General features: G+C 40.4%; 1 protein-coding gene across 3 annotated transcripts in view; it reads left to right on the forward strand.

Annotated features, from left to right (window-relative positions):
• The first annotated feature begins 2,291 nt into the window (after nucleotides 1–2,291).
• Nucleotides 2,292–23,406, forward strand: part of LOC136847063 (gamma-tubulin complex component 5-like) — a 326,992-nt gene continuing 305,877 nt past the window's right edge. Inside the window, exon 1 of one of the 3 annotated variants that reach the window (XM_067118322.1) lies at nucleotides 2,292–2,552. In XM_067118322.1, coding sequence (XP_066974423.1) covers nucleotides 2,487–2,552 — 66 coding nt within the window. In that variant the 5' untranslated portion in view covers nucleotides 2,292–2,486. The remainder of the gene's footprint in view (nucleotides 2,553–23,406) is intronic. The other 2 variants (XM_067118323.1, XM_067118324.1) reach the window with 2 other exon arrangements.

A 23,406-nucleotide genomic window follows, 5' to 3' on the forward strand; every position in this document is an offset into this window, starting at 1 on the left:
CCCGTCTGGTCCTTGTTACTTTGCCTTTTTGTATGTTGACCAAGGCGCATTTTTCTATTCCAAACTCCACCCTGATGCCCCCAGATACAGTTCTTACAGTCTGGATTAGGGTATCAATTTCCTTGATGCTCTTTCCATGCAGTTTGATGTCGTCCATGAACATCAGATGGTTAATTCTGTTGCCTTCTTTCTTGAACTGGCACCCAGCATCCATCTTCTGTAGTACTTTTGTCATGGGAATCAAGGCTACTACAAAGAGCAGTGGGGACAGTGAGTCGCCTTGAAAGATCCCTCTCCTGATGTTAACCTCTGCTAGTCTTATCCCAGAGCTTGTAAGTGCTGTATTCCAGTTGCGCATTGTATCTTTTTAGGAAGCTGATGGTGTTTTCCTCTGCGCCATTTTCTGGTATTCTATTATTATTATTATTATTATTATTATTATTATTATTATTATTATTATTATTATTGTTGTTGTTGTTGTTGTTGTTGTTGTTGTTAATTACCGATGTGGTGTTTTTTTATTTTCCCCATCATTGCTCGGTAATCTGATAAACTTCGTCCTTTCCTGTGTTTCGCTGGAAGTTAAAGAAGTTAAGACACCTTTTTTTTCCTTTATTGCACAAACATAACTCCCAACCCTGCTTTACAGGTTGGTGAGCTCCTTCCCTCAATTTCCTACTGTTCCTCCTAAGAAAATGACAACTGTCGTACTGGCTTTTTTTTTTTTTGCTATCTTTTTGTTTTTCTTGGAGCATAACAGGTGAGCAATTTTGTTCCTCTTCTAACACCGGCGGTGCCGTGCTGATTGTATCACTACTTCTTCTTCTGGTCTTGTCACAGAAATCAAGTTCTCTCTCTCTCTCTCTCTCTCTCTCTCTCTCTCTCTCTCTCTCTCTCTCTCTCTCTCTCTCTCTCTCTCTCTCTCTCTCGTTGTGTGGTATTCTCTAAACAGATCAATGACAATTAGATGTTTTTACTGACAGTTTTATTTATATACTTAAAAATTCTCAAAATAAATTCCCAGCTTAATCCTTCTTTACACCCTTTATTCTACCAAGATATTGCATAACGAGGGAATCTTTTGTGAAATCTATGTGTATATTAGTTATGAAAAATGGAAAAAATCTTTAATTTAGACGACGTATTTTTTTTTTTTTTATAAACTTTAATTCTTGGAAACTGATCGCTATAGACATGCCCACTTGGCTACAATGGTGAAGATGGGTCTATTGCAGCTCTGTAAAATGTATTTGAATTCGACTCTTATCCTCTCGTGTTCAGGGCGGCAGTGTGATCTCGTTCTGATACTCTGGATGTGGGTTCGAATCCTGCCACGGACGTCAGAAATACTTCATAACCTTGCATTTGGATCTAAGGCATCGTAGTGACAAGCTTTTCCAAAAGGTTAAGAGGGAATTGTGGTTATTACAATTACACACGTATCTGGTGAAAAGTGACTAGTAGATTTTATGTTTATTGATGATGTTATGTGATGAAGGTAATCTCCGGAAAACGTAAAAATTTAGCAACTGTCTACTGTATTTAACTCAATACGTAATATGAACATTCCCAAAAGGCAGAATCTTTTCAGTGAGATTTCGTATGTGACAAACCTCATTGATTGATTAAAGACTTTTCTAGGGGATATGCAGTACATCCCTCATTTTCAAACTGTAAATATATTTTAATAAAAACGTAAACTGTGCTTGTGGGACTTTTTGACTTGGTATCGCCTACGTTCCAGTGGAGTCCTCATACGATAGGACATAGACTTAACTTCTAAAATCCTGTAGCCCACAATAATTACGCTCACTGCTTGAAGAGTTCTTACAGTTCGTTTAGGTAATACATCAAGTTGTCAGCCATCTCGAGTTTTTATCTGGGTATGTGATACCAAAAATGGATATTCGGAATCCATCTTGGGATTCCAGAGGGAGCCTTGAATTTCATGTCCGGCTGAGGGATCCTATTCTGGTGGTTTCCAGGTGTCTACAGTATTCTGAATAAGCCTCTTTCTGGTCTTATCTAAGGAACCCGTGAACCCACATTGGACCGAGGGACCCTTTTTTGTAGATTTTACCACAGAAGCCATGGGAAAATAAGGAAAGTTTAGATTGATTTTTACATGAAGTTAGCGTTAATTTTCATCTGATTATTTGATCAAACTTGCCTTGATGTTGTTTTTCACAAACGGAAATAGACATTCTCTTATGTAAATCAATAACAATGTAAAATTCATCTATCCCTCAATTTTATGTAAATCTCCTATCTAGGTTTTTATCAGATCTGTAGACAACTGTCAAAACATTTGAACGGTTCTTTGCTCTAGACATTATTCAGGTCTACAGCAACAACAACAAATGCGCGGTACTGATTGATTCTCAGTCACGGCAATGTTATATTAAGCTTATAATGCTGAGGTGTATATAACCGTGAATATAACAACGATTCGTAGGCGAAATAACGGCTGCTGCTTGTCAAATAAGATGGCCCACCAGGGAAAGTTTGACGCGCTGACCAAGGACCTCATCACTCACGTTTTGGGGTTTGAGGTAAGGCTATAGTCTAACCCCCAATAGCCTGTAGCGTTCTAATATACATAGTCAGTTAAATATTAATAATTATCAACACGTGATTTTTAAAGGTTAGCCATGAGCCAGGCTAGCCTGATGAGGGCAGCTAGGCCACGGTGGGATGAGCTAGCTTAACCTAACGCTGTTAACCTGTAAGGGGGTAGCCTAGTGCCGTCAGTGTGAGGTTTACTGCAGGCATTACTTCAAGTTCTCTACAGTGCCCCATCAGCCCATAGCTGCAACCAATTTTGTTGCACCTCCGTCCATTTTATCTTTCTTCCATCTTACTTTCCACCCTCTCCTAGCCTAATGATTGTTTCATATTGCAGCTGCGAGTTTTCCTCCTGTTACATCTTGAAAACCGTTTTACTCTCAATTCCTCTTTCACCACTGAATGACGTCATAGGTCCCACTTCTTGGCCTCTATCCTAAATTTCATAGGATATTCCAATTCCATTTTGTAGCTCGGTTAGGCGATCAGCTAATAGCCAAAGTTCCATATAAGCGAGGCTAACTGAAGTGAGTGCAGTGTTGGGACCACTAGGGTTTGTGCCATCACTGTATGTGTAACCTGTCATAGCCTATGAAGTAAAAAGTTAGTATGCGAGCTATTTCCGCAAGCTGACATAGATTATTATTTGTCTCTTGGGGTCTCCCTGTCCATCCTTATCTTAACACAGTTGCATCTTAACCTAACATTTCCTTGATGTAATCTAAACCTGAATTTGTTTCAACACAATGTACAAACCTGAGGTCATTTACATTAGGAATTACTTTCAGCCTAGGCAGGAAACAGCCATTAAACTCTTGAGCAAGGTGGTTCTGGCAGTAACTACCACCAGGTAGGCAGGAATACCTGCCTGCCCGGATGTAAAGATTCCAGTTTGCTTTCGGCCGTCATGTGTTGCAGACGTGGTTTCGGATCTCTCTGCCTGACTGTCGTTAAGCTCTTATTATCCTGGTGGGATCTTTCTGTATTTTGTGTATATATTGCTTGTGTAAACCCACAATTTGTGATAACCTTGCATATGCCGTCGTTCCCTGCACCGTGTCTTGGGTTTGACGGCCAAGGGCGTATTTTGAGAAGCATAACTGATTGGTAATGCTTCTCTTCCTGTAGCCCTTTATTTAGATACTGAAGGCGTTCCCCTGTATGTTTGGAGATATTAGATTGGGTCGTAATATCTCCGCTCCCCTACATTGATCGGGATGTAAGAATACGCTTCCCATCCTGGGCTCCTGCCCTCCGTGTACAAGGAGCATCACTACTTCCTTCCTGCTTGTGCTGAGTGTTGTTTTTGCCGCCTGCGCTTAGAGTTGTGTAGGGGGGAGGTTGCGGGCGTCGTCGGTAAGCCACTTCCACGGTGCCCTCGGTGGCCTCCCCTCTGCCCTTTTCTTTCCCTGTAGATTCTTCCTTCTCTCCTTCACCCTCTTTGAAGGGTAGAGGTGGGCCATGGGCAGTCAGGCGACCTCTTCTAGGGGCCACTTCTTGCTGTGAAGGGCAGTTCCCTTCGTAGCGAGAGGAATCTCCCTCTACTAGTCGTCTTTGCTTTTTCTTTCAGGTCAACAGTGAGCATCGCAGACGTAGCAGTAGTTGGCTGGATATCTCAGGGGATATCTTGCATGATGAAGTCTCGACGTTCATTCATTGTTGCTTCAGGACCGACCACAGTACCTGGTTGGAATGACAGTTCCACGTTGGGATCGTTCCGACTCTGTTCCCGCCGATGTGGATCGATTGCTGTCATTGCTGGCCTTCATGTATGCCGTGGCACTGCCTCTGCATATCTGTGGTCCATCTGCTACTGCTGTTCCATGTGTTATGCTCCTGTTAACTCGATGACAGTCTCTGGGTGGCTGTACCTGGTCTCCTGCCGCAGCCGCCCTGATTGTTCCTGTCGCTGCTGGTGACTTTCATGTGACGTTCCTGGCTGTTGCTGTAGCTCCTGCCTTCCGAACTGCTTCCAGAGCTCCTGCATCAGCTGTCCTGATCGTGCCTGCTGCTTCTCCTGGTGGTCGTGCCCGGGGCTGCTTCCATTGTGTCCCTGCCTAGCTGCCCTGGAGGTTATGATGTTTCATGTCCACCATCCTGTAGAAGATGTTGGAGTAGCCACCGTCTTCTTCAACTTATCTTCGATTTCATCTTCTGCCTCTTCCCTTCCTCTCCCAAGGTCCAAGGGGGGTCCCGGAATCCAGACAGACCTCCGTCGGTCAAAGGAGAGGAAGGCTGCTTCTTTACCCTTGATGCCCTTGGACGTCTAGGGAATGCCCCCTTCCGAGTAGGCAGTGGATCTCTCATTGGCTCTTCCTGACCTTCGGGTTAGGAAACTGATTCGCATAGCCGTGGGTTTTGTGTTTCGGGAGCCACAGGTGCACAGACTTCGTTTTGAGGTCCCGTTCCTAGTCCTAGAGGTTCCACCTCTAAGACGGTGGCTGCTTTGGGCGCTCTTTCGCGAGCTGCTCCGAGTGCTCGATATTCTATGGAATATCGAGTATCCCAATTTGGTCTAGAGAGTACTCTCCCCGGCCCAGTTCGGGAGTAGTGCGAGAGAAAGGGCAGAGGCTCTCAGGTGTCTCAGCACTTCCTGCCAGCACCACAAGCGTTCCCCGTGTGTTTACCAGTGCTCGGTCAGGTTCCCAGTCTGGTGTCTCAATCCTATCGGTTCGAACATCAGAAGAAGCAGGGAAGAGATTCCCTTAAGGAGTCCTGCAGGACTTCTAAGGGACTGCTGTCTTCCGGGACACAAGTTTCTCTTGTTGGCTCTTTCCGCCCTTGGGCGGAATCCGATTCGCATTCTCCTGAGGGGTCTGGCGTTTCGGCAGCTGTGAGAGTGCGGCCTCAAGAGGCCGCGCCCTCGTTGCCAGTCTTAGAAGTCTGCGTCTAAGACTGGTTCTGTGCCTGGCTCTTTTCGATTTCTTAGGAAACCGAAAGCACCCGCTCCCGATTTTTGGGAGTCTCGTGGGTCGCTTGAATTCTGTGAATCACGAGTGCTCTCCTGACAAGAGGCATGGGACGAGAGAAAGTGCCAAGACGCCAGGTGTCTGGGTGCCGAGATGCCAGGTGTCTCAATACTGCCCGCCAGGTGCTTCGGTTGCTTGGCCGGGGTTCTTCCTTGTGTCTCAAACCTTAGGGTTTGAACATGCTGGAGGGATGAATAAATTTGTTTGTAGTTAGCATTTCCCAACGTTCTGTGTGTGTGTGAGAGAGAGAGAGAGAGAGAGCGAGCGAGCGAGTGTAAGTGTCGTTAGTGAGTGCTTCGGTTGTTGGAAGAGGGATGAGGTTGTTAGTTTGTTTACGGCGCTGTCTGTCTGTGGAATATGTGAAGGATTTTTCGGTTTTTAAGAGAGTCTTGAGTCAGAGCTAGTGCCAGTCAGTCGTTTGGTCTTGGACAGTTTTTTGTGTGCTTTTGAGAGTTGTTGGTTTTCTTGTTAGTGTGCTGTTCTTGTTGTGTATATGGTTCATGTGTCTCATTTTTTTTTTTTTTCGTTCGTTGTTGGTGGAGGGTCGGTTTTAAGTTTTGTTTTGTGGTTTTTGTGTGGTGTGATTGGCGACCGTGGACCATTATCCATCTCCAGCAACCGAAGATCAGGGTGAGTGTTGTGTGTTGTTTTGTTTGTGGGTTTGTATTCCGCCACATAATATTTGGCACCCAGCGTGGGGCGGCTGGTGTTGCAGCTGCAATTAAGATTGGTGGCGGGTGGTGTGACTGGAGGAAAGGATGGAAGAGGAACTGGTGAGGTTGAGAGAGGAGTTGTGGCTGGCAAGAGAGGAAAATGCATGGTTGAGGAGTGAGAATGAGAACTTGAGGCTGCAGTTGGAAGAGATGGGATCATTGGTAAAAGGAGTGAAAGAGGAAATGAAAGGGGAGATGAAAGAGTCAGAAGAGAGGGTGGATAAAAGTTGGAGGGAATGATGAAAAGTGTGGAAGAAATGGTGAAAGGTATGTTCAAGGGTGTTTTTGGAGAAGGGGCTGTTGGAGGCAGGTTCCCTGGAACGTGTGAAGGGGCAAGAGAGAAAGAAAAGGAGGAAGAAGTGAATGGAAGCGTGAGTGATGAAAGTGATATGGGAATAGGAAGTAAGAAACGAGAGAATGAGAGGCAGGGTAAGGAAAAGGGGAATGAAAAGCAAGGGAAGGAACAGAGGGAAAGTAAGGATAAGTCAGGGGAAGAAAAAGGGAAGAAGGGAAAGGAAAGGAAACTGGTAAGAAGGGTAAGGAAGTGGGAAAGGCAGGAAAGAAGGGAGAGGGTGAAGGCAGTAGTGATAGTGAGGTGGATGGAGGTGAATGGATAAAAGTGGATAAAAAAGGGAAGAAGAGTGTAATGAGTAAGATGAATGTAAGTGCGGAAGTGGACTCTTTGTATTCAGAAGAGGGTATGAAACAGGAAAGAGTGAAAGTGAAAAAGTGAGAAAGAAATGAGAAAGGCTATGTATGTGAGGAGGTACCCGGTGTGAAAGGTATAATGAGTATGGAAGTAGGGATGTGCATGATTTCTTTAGGGAGTATGAAAGGTTTTGTCAGGATAAGTATGGGGAGAGTAAGAGAGTGTGGGTGCAAGAATTAGGAGAATATTTGACTGGGTTTTTGCTTGATATGTATAGGGTTATTATGAGTGTGGGAGATGTTGAGTATGACAAGGTGAAAGCTAGACTAGTTGAGCAAGCGAGGCGTATGAAAGCGAGTGTTAAGTATAAGAGGAAGAATGAATTTGATGAGGCAAGAATTAAAGCTGGGAAACCTTGTCACTGTATGCTTGTAGGCTGGAGACGTTGGCAAGGAAGAAGTTTGGGGATGATGGGATAGATGAATGTAAGGAGTTAGTACGGAAGTTGTTAGGGACAGTGCCAGATGGAGTTAGAGAATTTGTGAACTTGAAGCAGAAGGAGAAGAAAAGATGGACGAATGAAAGGTTGACTTGGGGAGAAATTTTGGAAATTGTAGAAGATTATGAGCTTGACAGGGTTATAAAAGAGAGCAGAAGTGTGAGTGTAAGGGCTGGGGTAGATGAGAGTGCCAGAGTTTGGAAGCTTTAGGGATGCAGTGTTGAGGGGCCCAATGAGAATGGCGATAGTGTAATAGATAGGAGTGTAAGAGCAAGTAATGTGGAGGTGCCAGGGAGGATGAATGGTGGGTTTGTAAGGGAACAATGGGTTGGACGGGTTAGGGATAGTAGTGTACAAAGGGAAGGTCGGTGAGTGGAAGTCGGCGAAGTGTTTTAGATGTGGAAAGGAAGGACATACAAAGAATGAGTGTAGGTGGGCTGTAGGAGCGTGTTTCGGTGTGGGCAATCGGGACATTTGGTAAGTGAGTGTCGAAAGATAGGGGGGTTAAATGCTACAGGTGTGGACAGGTGGGTCATATTGCTAATGGTTGTAGGGGTACCCGACTGAATGTAATATATGGCAACTGTGGTAAGAATGGGCATTATGCGAGAATGTGTTCAGAACCGAGAGCGAAATGTGTCGAATGTGGAATGGAAGGGCATGTATCAAGTGTATGTAGACGAAAGAGGGTGACTGTGACAGCGAATTCGGGAAACTGAGTGTGAAGGGGGTTCAAATGGGTGGATCCTCCAGGATGCAAGCGGTGCGTGTGATGCATGTACGTGAGGGGTTGTTGCATGAGGATCAGCAATTTGTTTTGATAGAGTATGGTAGGAAACGTAAGAAAGGGAAGAACGTAAGTGAACGGAATGGTCGTAAGTTGTGTGATAGGGGTGTGAGTGCCAAAGTGGAAATGAGTGATAAAGCATGTAATACGGATGAATGGGATGGTATGAATAGAACGTATAGCATATGCGGGTTTGATATAGCTGAGTTGACTGAACGTGTAGGGGTTAGTGAACGGTTGGAGGTGAGTGAAAGTGTAAGAGTAAGAGAGTGTAGCAGTAATATACGAGTGATTGAAAGCATGAATGAATCGTTGCAAGAGTTGGAAAGGTCAATGAGCGAATGGGATGGGTTAGTTGAAGAATTGGGGGAGGTATTTGGGAACGAGTTAGAGGGTATAGATGAGATTGTGGATGAAATTGAGAGCGGTAGTAGTGAAGAAGAAAGCGTGAATCTGAGAGAGAATGGAGGAGAAGATGTGAATTTGAATGTTGCTAGAAGCGAGAGTGATTCTGAGAGAATGATTGCGTGCCCGCGAACGCGATCTAGAGGACCTGCCAGTGAGCATCCGTGGGTGTTGCGTAAGGCGATTTGAATGCAGTGTGAAAGGTGTTGGTTGGGAAATGCTAAAAGGGGGGAGAATTATAGAGGGATGAATAATTTTGTTTATAGTTAGCATTTCCCAATGTTCTGTGTGTGTGAGAGAGAGAGAGAGAGAGAGAGAGAGAGAGAGAGAGAGAGAGAGAGAGAGAGAGAGAGCGAGCGAGTGTAATTGTCGTTAGTGAGTGCTTCGGTTGTTGGAAGAGGGATGAGGTCGTTAGTTTGTTTACGGCGCTGTCTGTCTGTGGAATATGTGAAGGATTTTTCGGTTTTTAAGAGAGTCTTGAGTCAGAGCTAGTGCCGGTCAGTCGTTTGGTCTTGGACAGTTTTTTGTGTGCTTTTGAGAGTTGTTGGTTTTCTTGTTAGTGTGCTGTTCTTGTTGTGTATATGGTTCATGTGTCTCTTCTTTTTTTTTTTCGTTCGTTGTTGGTGGAGGGTCGGTTTTAAGTTTTGTTTTGTGGTTTTTGTGTGGTGTGATTGGCGACCGTGGACCTTTATCCATCTCCAGCAACCGAAGATCAGGGTGAGTGTTGTGTGTTGTTTTGTTTGTGGGTTTGTATTCCACCACAAGAAGACACAGAATTCCCCTTTGAACCTTCTTCTTGAAGGAGTTTAGAGTTCAGGAAACTAGCGCTAGTTCACGGCAGACGAGTTCTGCCCTGTCCAGTGCCGATCGTGTTTGCGTGATTGGCTCGGCTCGGCTTGCCTGCCCCGCCCAGCCCCTGGTTCCCCTTGCGAGACTGGCTCGGCTCGCTTGGCTTGCCCGCCCCGCCCAGCCCCTGGTTGCGCTTGCAAGACTGGCTTGGTGCGGCTCGGTTCAGTGCATCTCGGCTCGGCCCCACTCGGTTTTTCTGAATGGGTTCTCGGCTCTGTTCGATGAACTTTCTGCTCTTCCCAGAAAAGCGCTTTGCCACAGAACAAGCGCTCTTCTTCCCCCTTGTGGCAGTAATATCCTTCGTTTGATTATCGCTCATGGTCCGCCTCTCCTGCTGGCCTTACTGACAGGACAGGTAGGGGTATTCTTTCTCCTCACCTGTTCTCTTTTCCTCTTGATTGTTCTGAGAGGCGTGAGATGGACAGAGAGAGCTCCGATGAACTTATGTTCGGAGTTTGGCTGCCTGGCGTGCTTTGGGTGTCGGTCTCCCGATTCTCTCGTAGCACAACCAGGCAGCTGAGGAGGGCTTCATGGGATCTGTCAAGGTCTCCCTCCAAGTGGAGAGGTACAGGAGTTTCATGCTTTGGAAACAGCGAGGGTCTTCCTCTTCAAGTTGCGATTGCCCTCGTGTTTTTGGAGAACTTCGCACCGATTCGTTGGTGCGAGGATCCCTGGGACGGGTCTGCGGCTCCCCCAGTGAGTAATCTTCATCACTCGCAACCCTTGCAGTTCCCGAGGGTCCGAGAGTGTCGGTGACCGCCGCGGTCCTGGTTTCCGAGAGCGTTCTCGACCAGACGAGTTCTTTTCTTCAGACAGGGAGTTCATTCAGGTTGAGACACCAAGCTTCTCCCCTGCCTCGACAGAATACGAATTCTTCTTGCCTGGGAGGGTCTTACTGACTGCAGTTCTGTGGGCAATTCTGGTGCTTAGAAGGAATTTGTCCCAATTTGGATCTCCGGTTTTGTAGGTCCCGAGTTGGCTCGACCCTTGGGAATGAACCTTTACTTGGTTCTGCCTTTCTCTTTCAGAGATTTGCTAGATACCGCAGTAATCAAGGTTTGTACTGGGCACTGCCTTGTCCTTTGGACAAAGGTTCAACTCCTAAGAAGTCCCAGGCTTCGGAAGAAGATTGCAGAACACATAGTCCTCCTCTTCCCTTCTAGGAAAGTGCACATAACTGTCTCTTTCCACCCTCTTTTCCATATGGGAGGAGGGAAGAAGGGAAGAGAGAAAAGAAGTATCAACCGGGAAGAAGTTCTCCGACTGCTGATGCGTGGACGAAATGATACTTATCGAGCCTCTGGAGCTGGCAGTGACATTGCCGAGACCTGAGAATGGATTCCTTCAGGAGAAGTATCTACGGTATTTCCTTAGGTCTCTGCAAGTCTTTTCTTCGAACTTCCATCCCGCCTCCTCTCCCGTGCTCCCGATTCGGGAAATGCCAGTCTAGTTAGAGCTAATTGTCTCGGTATCCTGTCATCTTGCAGAAGCTTTACCTTTTATACCTGTCCAAACACAACACCATTTTTAATAAAAAAAAAATATGAATCATTTAAATGCCCAATTAAGTATACTTAACATGCAGATGATGCAAATTCGTGATTTGCATGTCCAATCTACTTATTTTTTAACAAAATGACACCTCCCAGTTCATTCTACATGCTTTGGGTTGTTTTTTACAGGAGAAGTTTTTCAACATTAAAAAAAAAAAACTAATACTGCTCAAATGTATTTTTTCCATACATAAACTTAACATTAGGAAAAGATATTGCCATAATAAAGAGAGGAAAATAATAGGAATAGGATTCTAATGTAACATTTTTTTGAAAAAACGTCCGAGCTCACCCTCGTCCGAATTTACCCAATATTCTGGTATATATATATATATATATATATATATATATATATATATATATATATATATATATATATATATATATATATATATATATATATATATATCAGTATACAGTAAACCCCTGTATTCGCGTTCTCATGATTCGCGGACTCACGCGTTCGTGGGTTTCTCTGTAGAACATATCTAGCCATTTTTATGGAAAATTAAGCCCATTCAGCGGTATTTTTTTCACTGAGATATATTCACTAATTACTGTATTTTCATATAATTTTCATGAATAAATGCACTTTTTGTGATAAAACTATTAAAATACTCAGGTATATGCATTTTTACAGAGTTTTTCTGTGTTTAAACTATCAAAATGGGCAGTTCTAAGTGTTTTTAGAGGGGTTTTAAGTATTCACGGATTTTAGCTATTTGCGGCGGGGTGTGGGATGCATCCCCCACGAATACTGGGGGTTCACTTTATATACATATATATACATATATGTAGAATCTACTGGTCACTTTTACCAGACACATATGTAATTCTAATAGCCACAATGCCCTCTAAACTTCTCGAATTCTTCGAGCTTTTTTTTGGATATGCTTGTAACTATGAAGCCGTAAGATCCAAACGCAAGAAACTGAAGAGATTGTGATGGCCGGTCGTGGGAAACAAACCCGCGTCACCTATACTCACAAGGAGGTCGCGTTGCCGACCTGACCACGAGAAGGATAAAAGTCTATTATCTCTCATACATACATATACCTGTCATTTTTAGATATATTTATTAGAGCTGGAATAGACCCATCATTACCATCGTAGCCAAGTGGGCAATCGTTTTTATTGCTTTTTAGGCTGAAATATATATGTAGAATCTACTGGTCACTTTTACCAGACACACATGTAATTCTAATAGCCACAATGCCCTCTTAATTTCTCGAATTCTTCCCGCATTTTTGGATATGCTTGCAGCTACGAAGCCGTAAGATCCAAACGCAAGAAATTGAAGAGACTGTGATGGCTGGTCACGGGAAATTAACCCGCATCACCTATAATCACAAGGAGGTCGCGTTGCCGACCTGACCACGAGAGGGATAAAAGTCTGTTGCTACGTGAAGAATTCAAGAAATTAAGAGGGCATTTTGGCTACTAGAATTACATATATGTCTGGTAAAAGTGACCAGTAGATTCTACATATATATTTCAGCCTAAAAGCAATAAAAATGATGGTGAGGATGAGTCTATTCCAACTCCAATAAATATATCTAAAAATGACAGGTATTGGTATGTACGAGAGGTAATAGACTTTTATCCTTCTCGTGGTCAGGTCGGCAATGCAACCTCCTTGTGATTATAGGTGATGCGGGTTCGTTTCCCGCGACCGGTCACCACAGTCTCTTCAATTACTTGCGTTTGGATCTTATGGCTTTGTAGTTACAAGCATTTCCAAAAAAGCGCGAAGAATTCGAGAAGTTAAGAGGCCATTGTGGCTATTAGAATTACACATGTGTCTAGTAAAAGTGACCAGTTGATTCTACATACATATTTCAGCCTAAAAAGCAATAAAAACGATTGCCCACTTGGCTACGATGGTGAGGATGGGTCTATTCCAGCTCTAATAAATATATCTGAAAATGACGGGTATGTATGTACGAGAGGTAATAGACTTTTATCCTTCTCGTGGTCAGGTCGGCAATGCGACCTCCTTGTGATTATAGGTGACGCTGGTTCGTTTCCCGCGGCCGGCCATCACAGTCTCTCCAATTTCTTACGTTTGGATCTTACGGCTTCATAGTTACAAGCATATCCAAAAAAAGCGCGAAGAATTGGAGAATTTAAGAGGGCATTGTGGCTATTAGAATTACATATGTATCTGGTAAAAGTGACCAGTAGAATCTACATTAGAATGTATACATATATGTATATATATATATATATATATATATATATATATATATATATATATATATATATATATATATATATATATATATATATATATATATATATATATATATATATATATATATATATATATATATATATATATATATATATATATATATATATATATATATATATATATATATATATATATATATATATATATATATATATATATATATATATATATATATATATATATATATATACAGTCTTCTGTGAGTTAGGTTCTGGAGCCCCTCATGCAAGGTGAATTTTCGCGTAAGTTTGGCATGGTCTTTAAAGATGCTAATAAATGTTTATTTCCAGAGTTTAAGTACTAAATATGACCCTAATCATGCTCCCAAAGTATTAAGCTAACTTTTAAATGAACTGAAGTTAGTGTAATTTTATTTAAAATTTAACTTATTACCCTTAAAAAAGGAATACAGTAAATGGTTGACATAAAAATTGAGTACTGCACAGTTTCATAATAGCGCATTTACAGTAGGTACGTACGTATACTAATGTTACCCCTAATTCATTGGATGCCGTTTTCTTTGTCACTTAAAGCGTAAAAGCCGTTTTCTTTGCATCACTAGGCAAAACGTCATGTGTCAGTCAACAAAAGTACAAATCCATAAAATATCGAAAACATGTACATAATGTTCTTAGAAGGTAGTACAGTACAGGTAAAATTCAATCAATTTAAAATTATATACTGTACAGGTAATGACGTACAGAGAAATAATAAGTTGTAAAAGTATGTTTGAGTGCTAACTATGAATGAGAGAGAGAGAGATACTGTAATAAAGTAACTGTACTGCTTTTGTATCGTATTTATACGCAAATACATAAATACAAATTTTCCATTCTGATTTTACACCTAAAAACACAAAAACTTAAAATTTAAACACACTTTCTACAGGGGTATCATACTTGAAAAATGCAGTAACTAAGGGTATCACATCTTGTAAAAGTACACCAACTGAACGTGCTGTAATTACATGCACATACAGATTGCACCAGCACTTATCTCCGAGGTGAACAGAGTAATTTTCAAAGAATGACACTTATACAACTCTTGGTTACATCTCTGATATTACATTAACGAATTCGTTTTATCAAATGAGCGCGACCGAACAACCTCATCTCAGGTCATGTAAAGTCCTTGTGACAAAGACTTTGCAAATGGACATAATACTTGTATGATATTTATGTACAGAAATATAAATATAAATTTTCCATATCGATTTTACAGTTAAAAGCATGAAAACTTATAAATGTACTTCAAACATTAAACAAGCATTTTCTGCAGGGATATCATCTTTGAAAAGTGCAGTAACTTTGCAAATGGGTATCACATCTTGTAAAAGTACACTAAGTGAATGTACTGAAATTACCTTTGCATCATATTTATGCATGTACAAAAATAAAAATAATACATTTTCGATACAGATTTTACACATGAAAGCATGAAATGCATTTTCCATAGAGACTTTACACATGAAAGCATTAAATGCATTTTTCATAGAGATTTTACACATGAAAGCATGAAATGCATTTTTCATAGAGATTTTGCACATTAAAACATGAAATGCATTTTTATACAGATTTTACACATAAAAGCATGAAATGCATTTTTCATACAGATTTTACACACAAAAAGAATGAAATGCATTTTTCATACAGATTTTACACATAAAGGCATGAAAACTTGTAAATTACTTCAAAAACACCCACTTCTGCAGGGTTTCTTGAGAATTTCGTGTGTCTGTGAAAAAATCGCGTATGCCCATTAGTTAGGTTCCAGTGAAAAGTTCATGTGTGTGTGAATTCGCGCAACTCGGATCGTGTAAGATCAGTATTACTGTATATATATATATATATATATATATATATATATATATATATATATATATATATATATATATATATATATATATATATATATATATATACACAGGTAGTGCTTCGAAATTACGATAATTCGACTTTACGATAATTTGCTTTTCGATGGGGTTAGCAATTAATATCGATCGACAATATTTTGAAAATACGTATTTTTAAATTTCGTGGCGACTGGCGCAGGCAACAACGCATAATCAGGCAGCGTCACGATTATGCGATACGTTGGCCCGAGAGGCTGGAATAGGTACATTAATTCAATGTGCTGACCTCACTGGCGCTCGTTGTGTCGAAAGTTAAAATAGGTCAGTGTTCGTTTGCAATTTTTGTGCGTTTGTAAATACAGGTAGTACATGAGTGACGATAATTTGTCTTATGATAATTCGAGTTTACGATGGAGTTAGCAATTAATACCGGTACGACAATATTTAGAAAATATTTTAAAATTTCGAGCGGGCATAGGCAATAGCATACGCTACAGTTGCCGTACAATCAGGCAGCAAGAGAGACCAACTTACAATAGACCAACTTCCTTTTCTCCATGTCTTTATTCCATCTTCTAGTTAAAAAAGTAAGAGAATGATAAAAGTATTGTTAGTAACCATATACTCTTGCGAAAATGCGTACAGCCATAAACAACCAAATGAGAAACTGTTGTTTTTCTAATAACCAAATTGGATAACAACTGTTTTGCTTGTATTTCAACCATTGTACCTTAGTTATGTTAAAAATGATGTTAAGTACTGATATGTTTTTACACTACCCTTATCTGCTTTGGAGAAAAGATTGGCAAGGAAATATACAGCTACAGTAAATTTAAGCTGCAGGTTGTAGTTTAAAGCTGAGAAAAGAATGTTCAAGTTGCTAATGACTATAAATTATTGTGCATTGGCAACATGGATGAAACTCGACCGCAAATAAAATTGGAAAGTATTTTAATCAAAACTACTGGGCATGAAAGAACACATATTACTGCTGTTTTCACACCGATAAAAGATAAATACGAAAAGCTCGTAGTATGATGATGAAATCAAGAGAAAATAGTGAACGGAAACTTGATTTTTTTTTTTACACAAAACAAACGGCCAGCCGCCAACGTCATCTATTAACGAAAAATAGCTAAATTAATTTCTGTCATATTTAAGTTTTATTTTCGACTTAAAAACACTTCACAGTATAACGAAAAATATATATGTCCCTTATAAATAAAGTATCTAGAGATTCATTTATGCTAACGAAGCAAGAAATACCCTCTGAACCGAAAGTTAAATGCGGTGAAATAAAGACCGCGTGATCGATTCCCAAACCAAAACATTTGATCGCTATGATCGGAATTTATAATGCAAAAGCAATAGAAGAATATTTACAATTGGATAGTATAGTAAAGCATAACTTTTTAAAAGATCCTTGGAAAAGATGCACATTCGTTATTTTGATGTTTGTATAATATGGTGTTATGTGAAAATAGAAGACAGTATAATGTAGGCTAGGCTACCGTATATGATATACGAAAGTGCTGGCTAGGCCTTGTTTGTTATTCAATTTCTCTTTATACTGACTTATCATGTCAATCTGCATTGAACCTGCAGAATTAGCTGACACTAATAATTACTATACCATATATGTTTAAAGTATACTGTGTAATGTAGGCTATGCTACCATGTATGTATAGATGGTACTGATTACCGTAGTGTAGGCTAGGCCATATTCGAGTTACGATTTTTTCAACAAATGATGGGTTTTTGGAACCTAACCCCATCGTAAGTAAGGAATATATATATATATATATATATATATATATATATATATATATATATATATATATATATATATATATATATATATATACATATGAACCCCTGTATTAAATATATCCCACACCCCCGAATAGGTCAAATATAATGCTAAAACCCTCTAAAAACACTTAGAACTGCCCATTTTGATAACTTAAACCAAGAAAAACCCTGTAAAATGCTTATACCTAGTATTTTAATAGTTTTATCACAAGAAGTGCATTTATTCATGAAAATTATATGAAAATACAGTAACAGTGAATATTTCTTAGTGAAAAATACTGTGAATGGGCAAATTTTCTGTAAAAATGGCTAGATATGTTCAAAACCCGTGAATGTGTGAGTCCGAAACCATGAAAAACACTTAGAACTGGGGTTTTGTGTATAATAAATATAATATACCCTATAAAATATATATATATATATATATTTATAATATATTTATATCATAAGAAGTATTTATTATATATATATATATATAAAATACAGTATATTAGTATATATTTATATATATAAATATGTGAATATATAATATTTTATATATATAAATATATATATATATATCCATATATAACCCGTATATATATATATATATATATATATATATATATATATATATATATATATATATATATATATATATATATATATGTATATACATATATGTATATATATATATATATATATATATATATATATATATATATATATATATATATATATATATATATATATATATATATATATATATATATATATATATATATATATATTATATACTGTAAGATTGGGTAAATTCAGACACAGGGTGAGCTCAGACATTTTAAAAAAATGTTACAGTAAAATCCTAATCCTATGACTTTCCTCTCTTTATTATGGCAATGTCTTTTCCTAATGTTAAGTTTATGTATGGAAAAAATACATTTGAGCAGTATTAGTTTTTTTTTATTTTTTAATGTTGAAAAACTTCTCCTGTAAAAAACAACCCAAAGCATGTAGAATGAATTGGGAGGTGTCATTTTGTTAAAAAATAAGTAGATTGGACATGCAAATCACGAATTTGCATCATCTGCATGTTAAGTATACTTAATTGGGCATTTAAATGATTCATATTTTTTTCATTAAAAATGGTGATGTGTTCAGACAGGTATAAAACAGGTTTTGACGTAGGAAAAACCTATTTTGGTAGTCGCTGTTGAGTCCTCAAAGGAGTTACCCCCCATGGTGTGCCAGTGCTCCCATGGTGACTAGACTAGTATCAAAGAAATATTTTTCTAGCCTGGTCTTGTAGCCGGGTATTGTGTTGTAATGAAAACAATATGACACGTGATAGAGTATAATGGACTCAAAGATAAGAGGCATTTTCCCTTATCTTCAGCGAAGCTGAACCCAGTTTTTCCTACGTCAAAACTGCAAGAAGTGACTATTGCGCATGCGCGTCTGCCATCTTGTTTACGACCAGGCAGGCAAAAAGACCAGTTCCATTACTCTCTGCTGGTCAATGTAGGATTAGCCCTTGCCCAAATTCCATGCCTTTTGTCAGGGAAGTGGGAGGATTTTGAGGACTCAACAGCGACTACCAAAAATAGGTTTTTCCTATGTCAAAACCTGTTTTTTGATGGCGTAGTCGCTGTCTCGTCCTCAAAGGAGCTTTACCAAAGAAATTAACAGGTGACAAAAGGCTTAAGCTGTTAAAATTTAAATTCCAAACAACCCAAAGAAAAAACATTATGGTCCAAGGTCAAGCCACAAGCTTCAAGCCCCATTCCTTATTCTAAAAAACCTTTTGGGGTTTTGAAAACAAGAAATGAGAAACTAAACAAGAACTTGCATTTTTAGGGTGAAGTTCTGTAGTGACTTACCTAAGTATGCTGGGTGTGGTTGTAGTCTTTTCGTATCTTTCCTAGCAATAGTCAGCATACTCACCCGTTAGGAAGACCCCTGGTTTTCTGCTGTAGAGCCTATGGGGTCGGGACTAACCATTCCACCTACTGACATGCAGTGCAGACGAATTTGTTCGAGCTTATGGCAATAATGTTTTAAGAACCCTGTACTTTCAGAGACTTCTTCAAAGGAGACATTTCTGAAGAAAGCCAACCAATGATGTACTTACTTTCCTTATGTCATGTGACCTGGGAAAGGAGTGTGGGTTTGCTTTTTTGATTAGGGACACTAAAATTATTCTTAGCCCTTGTAGAGAGAGTGGTTTATTCGTGCTAGGGTGTAGGAAAATCGGACCTTATGGGATGTTTGCCGTGACCTCTAGCCCTTAAACGTCGACTGGACGTATCGTAAATTGACTAAAATACCGTATGTCGACTACAAAAAATTTCAACCTTCGGTCAACTTTGACTCGACCGAAATGGTCGAAAAACACAATTGTAAGCTAAAACTCTTACATTCTAGTAATATTCAATCATTTACCTTCATTTTGCAACAAATTGGAAGTCTCTAGGACAATATTTCGATTTATGGTGAATTTTTAAAAAAAAACTTTTCCCTTACATCGTCTGTGAGTCAGTAACTCAGCGGAAATTTCAGAAATTCTTTCGTCACTTTGTTGTAATGTTTGCACCATTTTATATTAGCCGTTACATAAAGTTTTATATATGAAAATGTGCGCAATTTCATGTAAAATACAACAAAAAATAACCCATGGTTGTAGCTTTTATCAGTTTTGAAATATTTTCATATAAATCACGATAAGTGCCAAAATTTCAATCTTTGGTCAACTTTGACTCGACCGAAATGGTCGAAAAACGCAATTGTAAGCTAAAACTCTTACATTTTAGTAATATTCAATCATTTACCTTCATCTTGCAACAGATTGGAAGTCTCTAGCACAATTGTAAGAGGTGAAAAAGAAACGAGCAGGTAAAAGTGACTGCTACTTTATTACAGATCTAGGCAGTTTATATAGCGGCAGACTGGCGCCGAGCCACGAAAGACAATGAGATTGTGTGTGACCTTAGGTCAATGATAATTAACAATAATATACAGCGAGCAAGTACAGTTTACAATATAAAGACAGACAGAATTCCAATGTGGATATAATCTTGATGCCTGCGAATAAAGAAATACAAGATACACAATTGATAATAAGTGATCAAATACATATATAGTTTAACTGATTGAAATCGCGTGACCTGGCACGTTAGGCGTGACTAATTTTATGGCGAAGAAACTGGGAAGTCACCATAGAAAACTTGCTCAGCGGAGACTTAGCGAATGACACGTTCAATGGAGACTCCGCTGACGGCTCTGTAGGTGACGTAGGTGACTACAAATACTCCCCCCCCAAAACGTGGGACACGTCTGATCAGTCTGCATATCTGCTGGGGCGTTGAAGGGTGCGACGGCTGCATGAGGACAGTGGGGGAATGCCCTGTGCGTGCGGCTGTGTGGCTGCAGGTGCGGGCGGCCTTTTCCTGGTATGGCCACGCAGCCACTGCTTCCAGGGGCTTGGCTGTGGCAAAGGACGGCCGGGCAGGGGGTGCGCTGCGGTGACGTCTGTGTCCTCCTCCAGGAGGGCGGGCTTTAACTGGTCTATTGAAACCCAGTCGTTCCTCCCGGGAAGTGCTAGCAGGAACGCCGTGTTGTTCCGCTCCGGCACGCGGACGGGGCCCCTGTAGGGCCTGGTCAGTGGCGGGTGGACGGTGTCATCCCTGACGAAGACGTGGGTGGTGGATGGTAGTCCTGGCGGTGTGAAAGTGGTCGATGTGTCAGTGTACGTGCGCTTGCAGGGTGCGAACTTGCCGACCACATCACGGAGCCTCTGCAGTGACGGATTGTGGCGATCTTCCATCACGAGTTCGCCCGGGGCTACGAGGGACTTGCCGTAGGTCTTTTCAGCTGCGGAAGGGGTGCCATCGGCTCGGGGGGCGGTTCTTAAGCTGAGGAGGACCCACGGAAGCTGATATTTCCAATTCTCGGCGGTGCAGCAGGCCATGAGGGACGCCTTCAGGGACCTGTGGAACTGCTCGACCAGGCCGTTGGCCGCCTTGTTGTACACCGTGGTGGTGTGATGCGTGGTCCCCAGCAGCTGAGCCAGGGCGGACCATAATTCGGACAGGAAGGTGGGGCCCCTGTCGGTTGTGATGTGGTCCGGGACACCGATCCATTAATGACGCTGGTGATTTTGCCGACGAGAGTCAGCACGCCCAAACGCTGATTACAGCGCCGTCTTTAGTCCGCTAAGGGCGTGAGTAAGTTCCTGGAGCCAAGACTGAGTTGCCGTATGGGTCCGCTAATGGCTCCAGGACTACTCCGGGGGTCACCACTGTAAGAGGTGCAAAAGAAACGAGCAGGTAAAAGTGACTGCTACTTTATTACAGATCCAGGCAGTTTATATAGCGGCAGACTGGCGCCGAGCCGCAAAAGACAATGAGATTGTGTGTGACCTGAGGTCAATAATAATTAACAATAATATACAGCGAGCAAGTACAGTTTACAATATAAAGACAGACAGAATTCCAATGTGGATATAATCTTGATGCCTGTGAATAAAGAAATACAAGATACACAATTGATAATAGGTGATCAAATACATATGTAGGTTAAATCTGATTGAAATTGCGTGACCTGGCACGTTAGGCGTGACTAATTGTATGGCGAAGAAACTGGGAAGTCACCCTAGAAAACTTGCTCAGTGGAGACTTAGCGAATGACATGTTTGATGGAGACTCCGCTGACGGCTCTGTAGGTGACTTTACACAATATTTCGATTTATGGTGAATTTTTGAAAAAAACTTTTTCCTTACATCCTTGTTCAGACTAAACTTCGGCGAACATCTCAGAAATTCTTTTCGTCACTTTGTCTTAATGTTTGCACCATTTTATATTAGTCGTTACATAAAGTTTTATATATGAAAATGTGCGCAGTTTCATGTAGAATACAATAGAAAATAACTCATGGTTGTAGCTTTTATCAGTTTTGAAATATTTTCATATAAATCACGATAAATAGAAAAAATTCTACCTTTGGTCAACTTTAACTCGACCGAAATGGTCGAAAACTGCAATTGTAAGCTAAAACACTTACAGTCTAGTAATATTCAATCAATTACCTTCATTTTGCAACAAACGGGAAGTCTCTAGCACAATATTTCGATTTATGGTGAGTTTTTGAAAAAAACTTTTTTTACGGCGTTCTGAATTCATGCATCATTTTGTGATAATATTTTCTCTGTGTTGCTTTGATCGTTTTACAATGTGTTATATACCAAAATCATCGCAATTTAGTGTACAATACAAAGAAAAAAACATAACTCGTTAGCTTTAACTGTTTTGCTCACAGCGCGATTTGTATACGATTATATATGAAATTTTTTTTTTGCGCTGTCATATATTTCAATATTTATATATGATAATGATATTTTTTCATTTCTGATGGTTGCATACTAAACTTCAGGCAATGACAAAAAAAGGAGTCAAAAATGAACTCTTAATCTTAAAAACTAAGCATGCTGTGATTTTTAAAAACTTTTTTCCGCTCAACTCGCTAACTCCCGAACGCCACTGGCATACGGCAGACACTTTTGTAAATAGAGGCTCGGCGTTTAAGGGCTAGGTAACCCTTAAGTGCTTGAACTGGGCATAATGTTTTGTCTGCTAAATTAAGTTTCCTTATAAGAATAGGAGATTTCCTTTTTAAAGGATCCTCATTCTTGGCTAGGAATGATGGGCCTGGGGACAATAATAAATGATTATCAACAGTTTGTGTGATATATCGTCCCCATCGAAGAGAGCCCAGTTCACTAATACAGGCCCCTGAAGCTAATGCAATTAGGAAGATCACCTTTTGTAGTTTGTGAGTTGCGGTTGTATTGGGTCCACTGAACTGAAGAGTAGATAGAAGTCCAAGTACCATGTTCAGGGACCAAGTAATTGGGAGTCTTTCAAGAGCAGGTCTTTGTAGAGCAAAAGACCGTAGAAGGGAAGTAATGACTTCTATGCTGGAGTCAATCCCAAATCCATAAAGCAAGGGTTCTGATAATGCTGTCTTGTATGACATGATTGTTGTAACCGCAAGGCGTTTGTCTTCAAAAAGATATATCACAAAATTTAAAAGTGTATCTATAGAAATTTCAAGTGGGCTCTCAGTATGGATATAATCTAACCATATCTTCCATACAGACTAGTATTGTCGGATAGGTGACGTCCGTAACTTTTGCACTAGGTACCTAGCAATGTTGGGTGAGTAGTTTTCACGGTAGATCATGTTTAAAAAATCCACACGTGAAGGTCTCGGCTCAGAAAGGAGGATGCGTAAATAATTTTCCCTCCTACTTTCTGGGATAATACAGTGGACGACAGTGGAATTGATCTTTTCACCTGCTGTTGAAGTGATAGGAACCAATGTCTGTTTGGCCAATTTGGGCTATTAAGTAAGGTGTTCCTTTGAAGGTTAGGAGTTTGCTCAAAACCTTCAAAATCTGGGACAATGGCGGAAAAAGATATATCGTCTTCCAATTGTTCCAGTCTTGTAGGAAGGCATCTCTTG

Source organism: Macrobrachium rosenbergii, chromosome 16 (assembly GCF_040412425.1).
Source record: "Macrobrachium rosenbergii isolate ZJJX-2024 chromosome 16, ASM4041242v1, whole genome shotgun sequence".
NCBI classification, from domain to species: Eukaryota; Metazoa; Arthropoda; class Malacostraca; order Decapoda; family Palaemonidae; genus Macrobrachium; species Macrobrachium rosenbergii.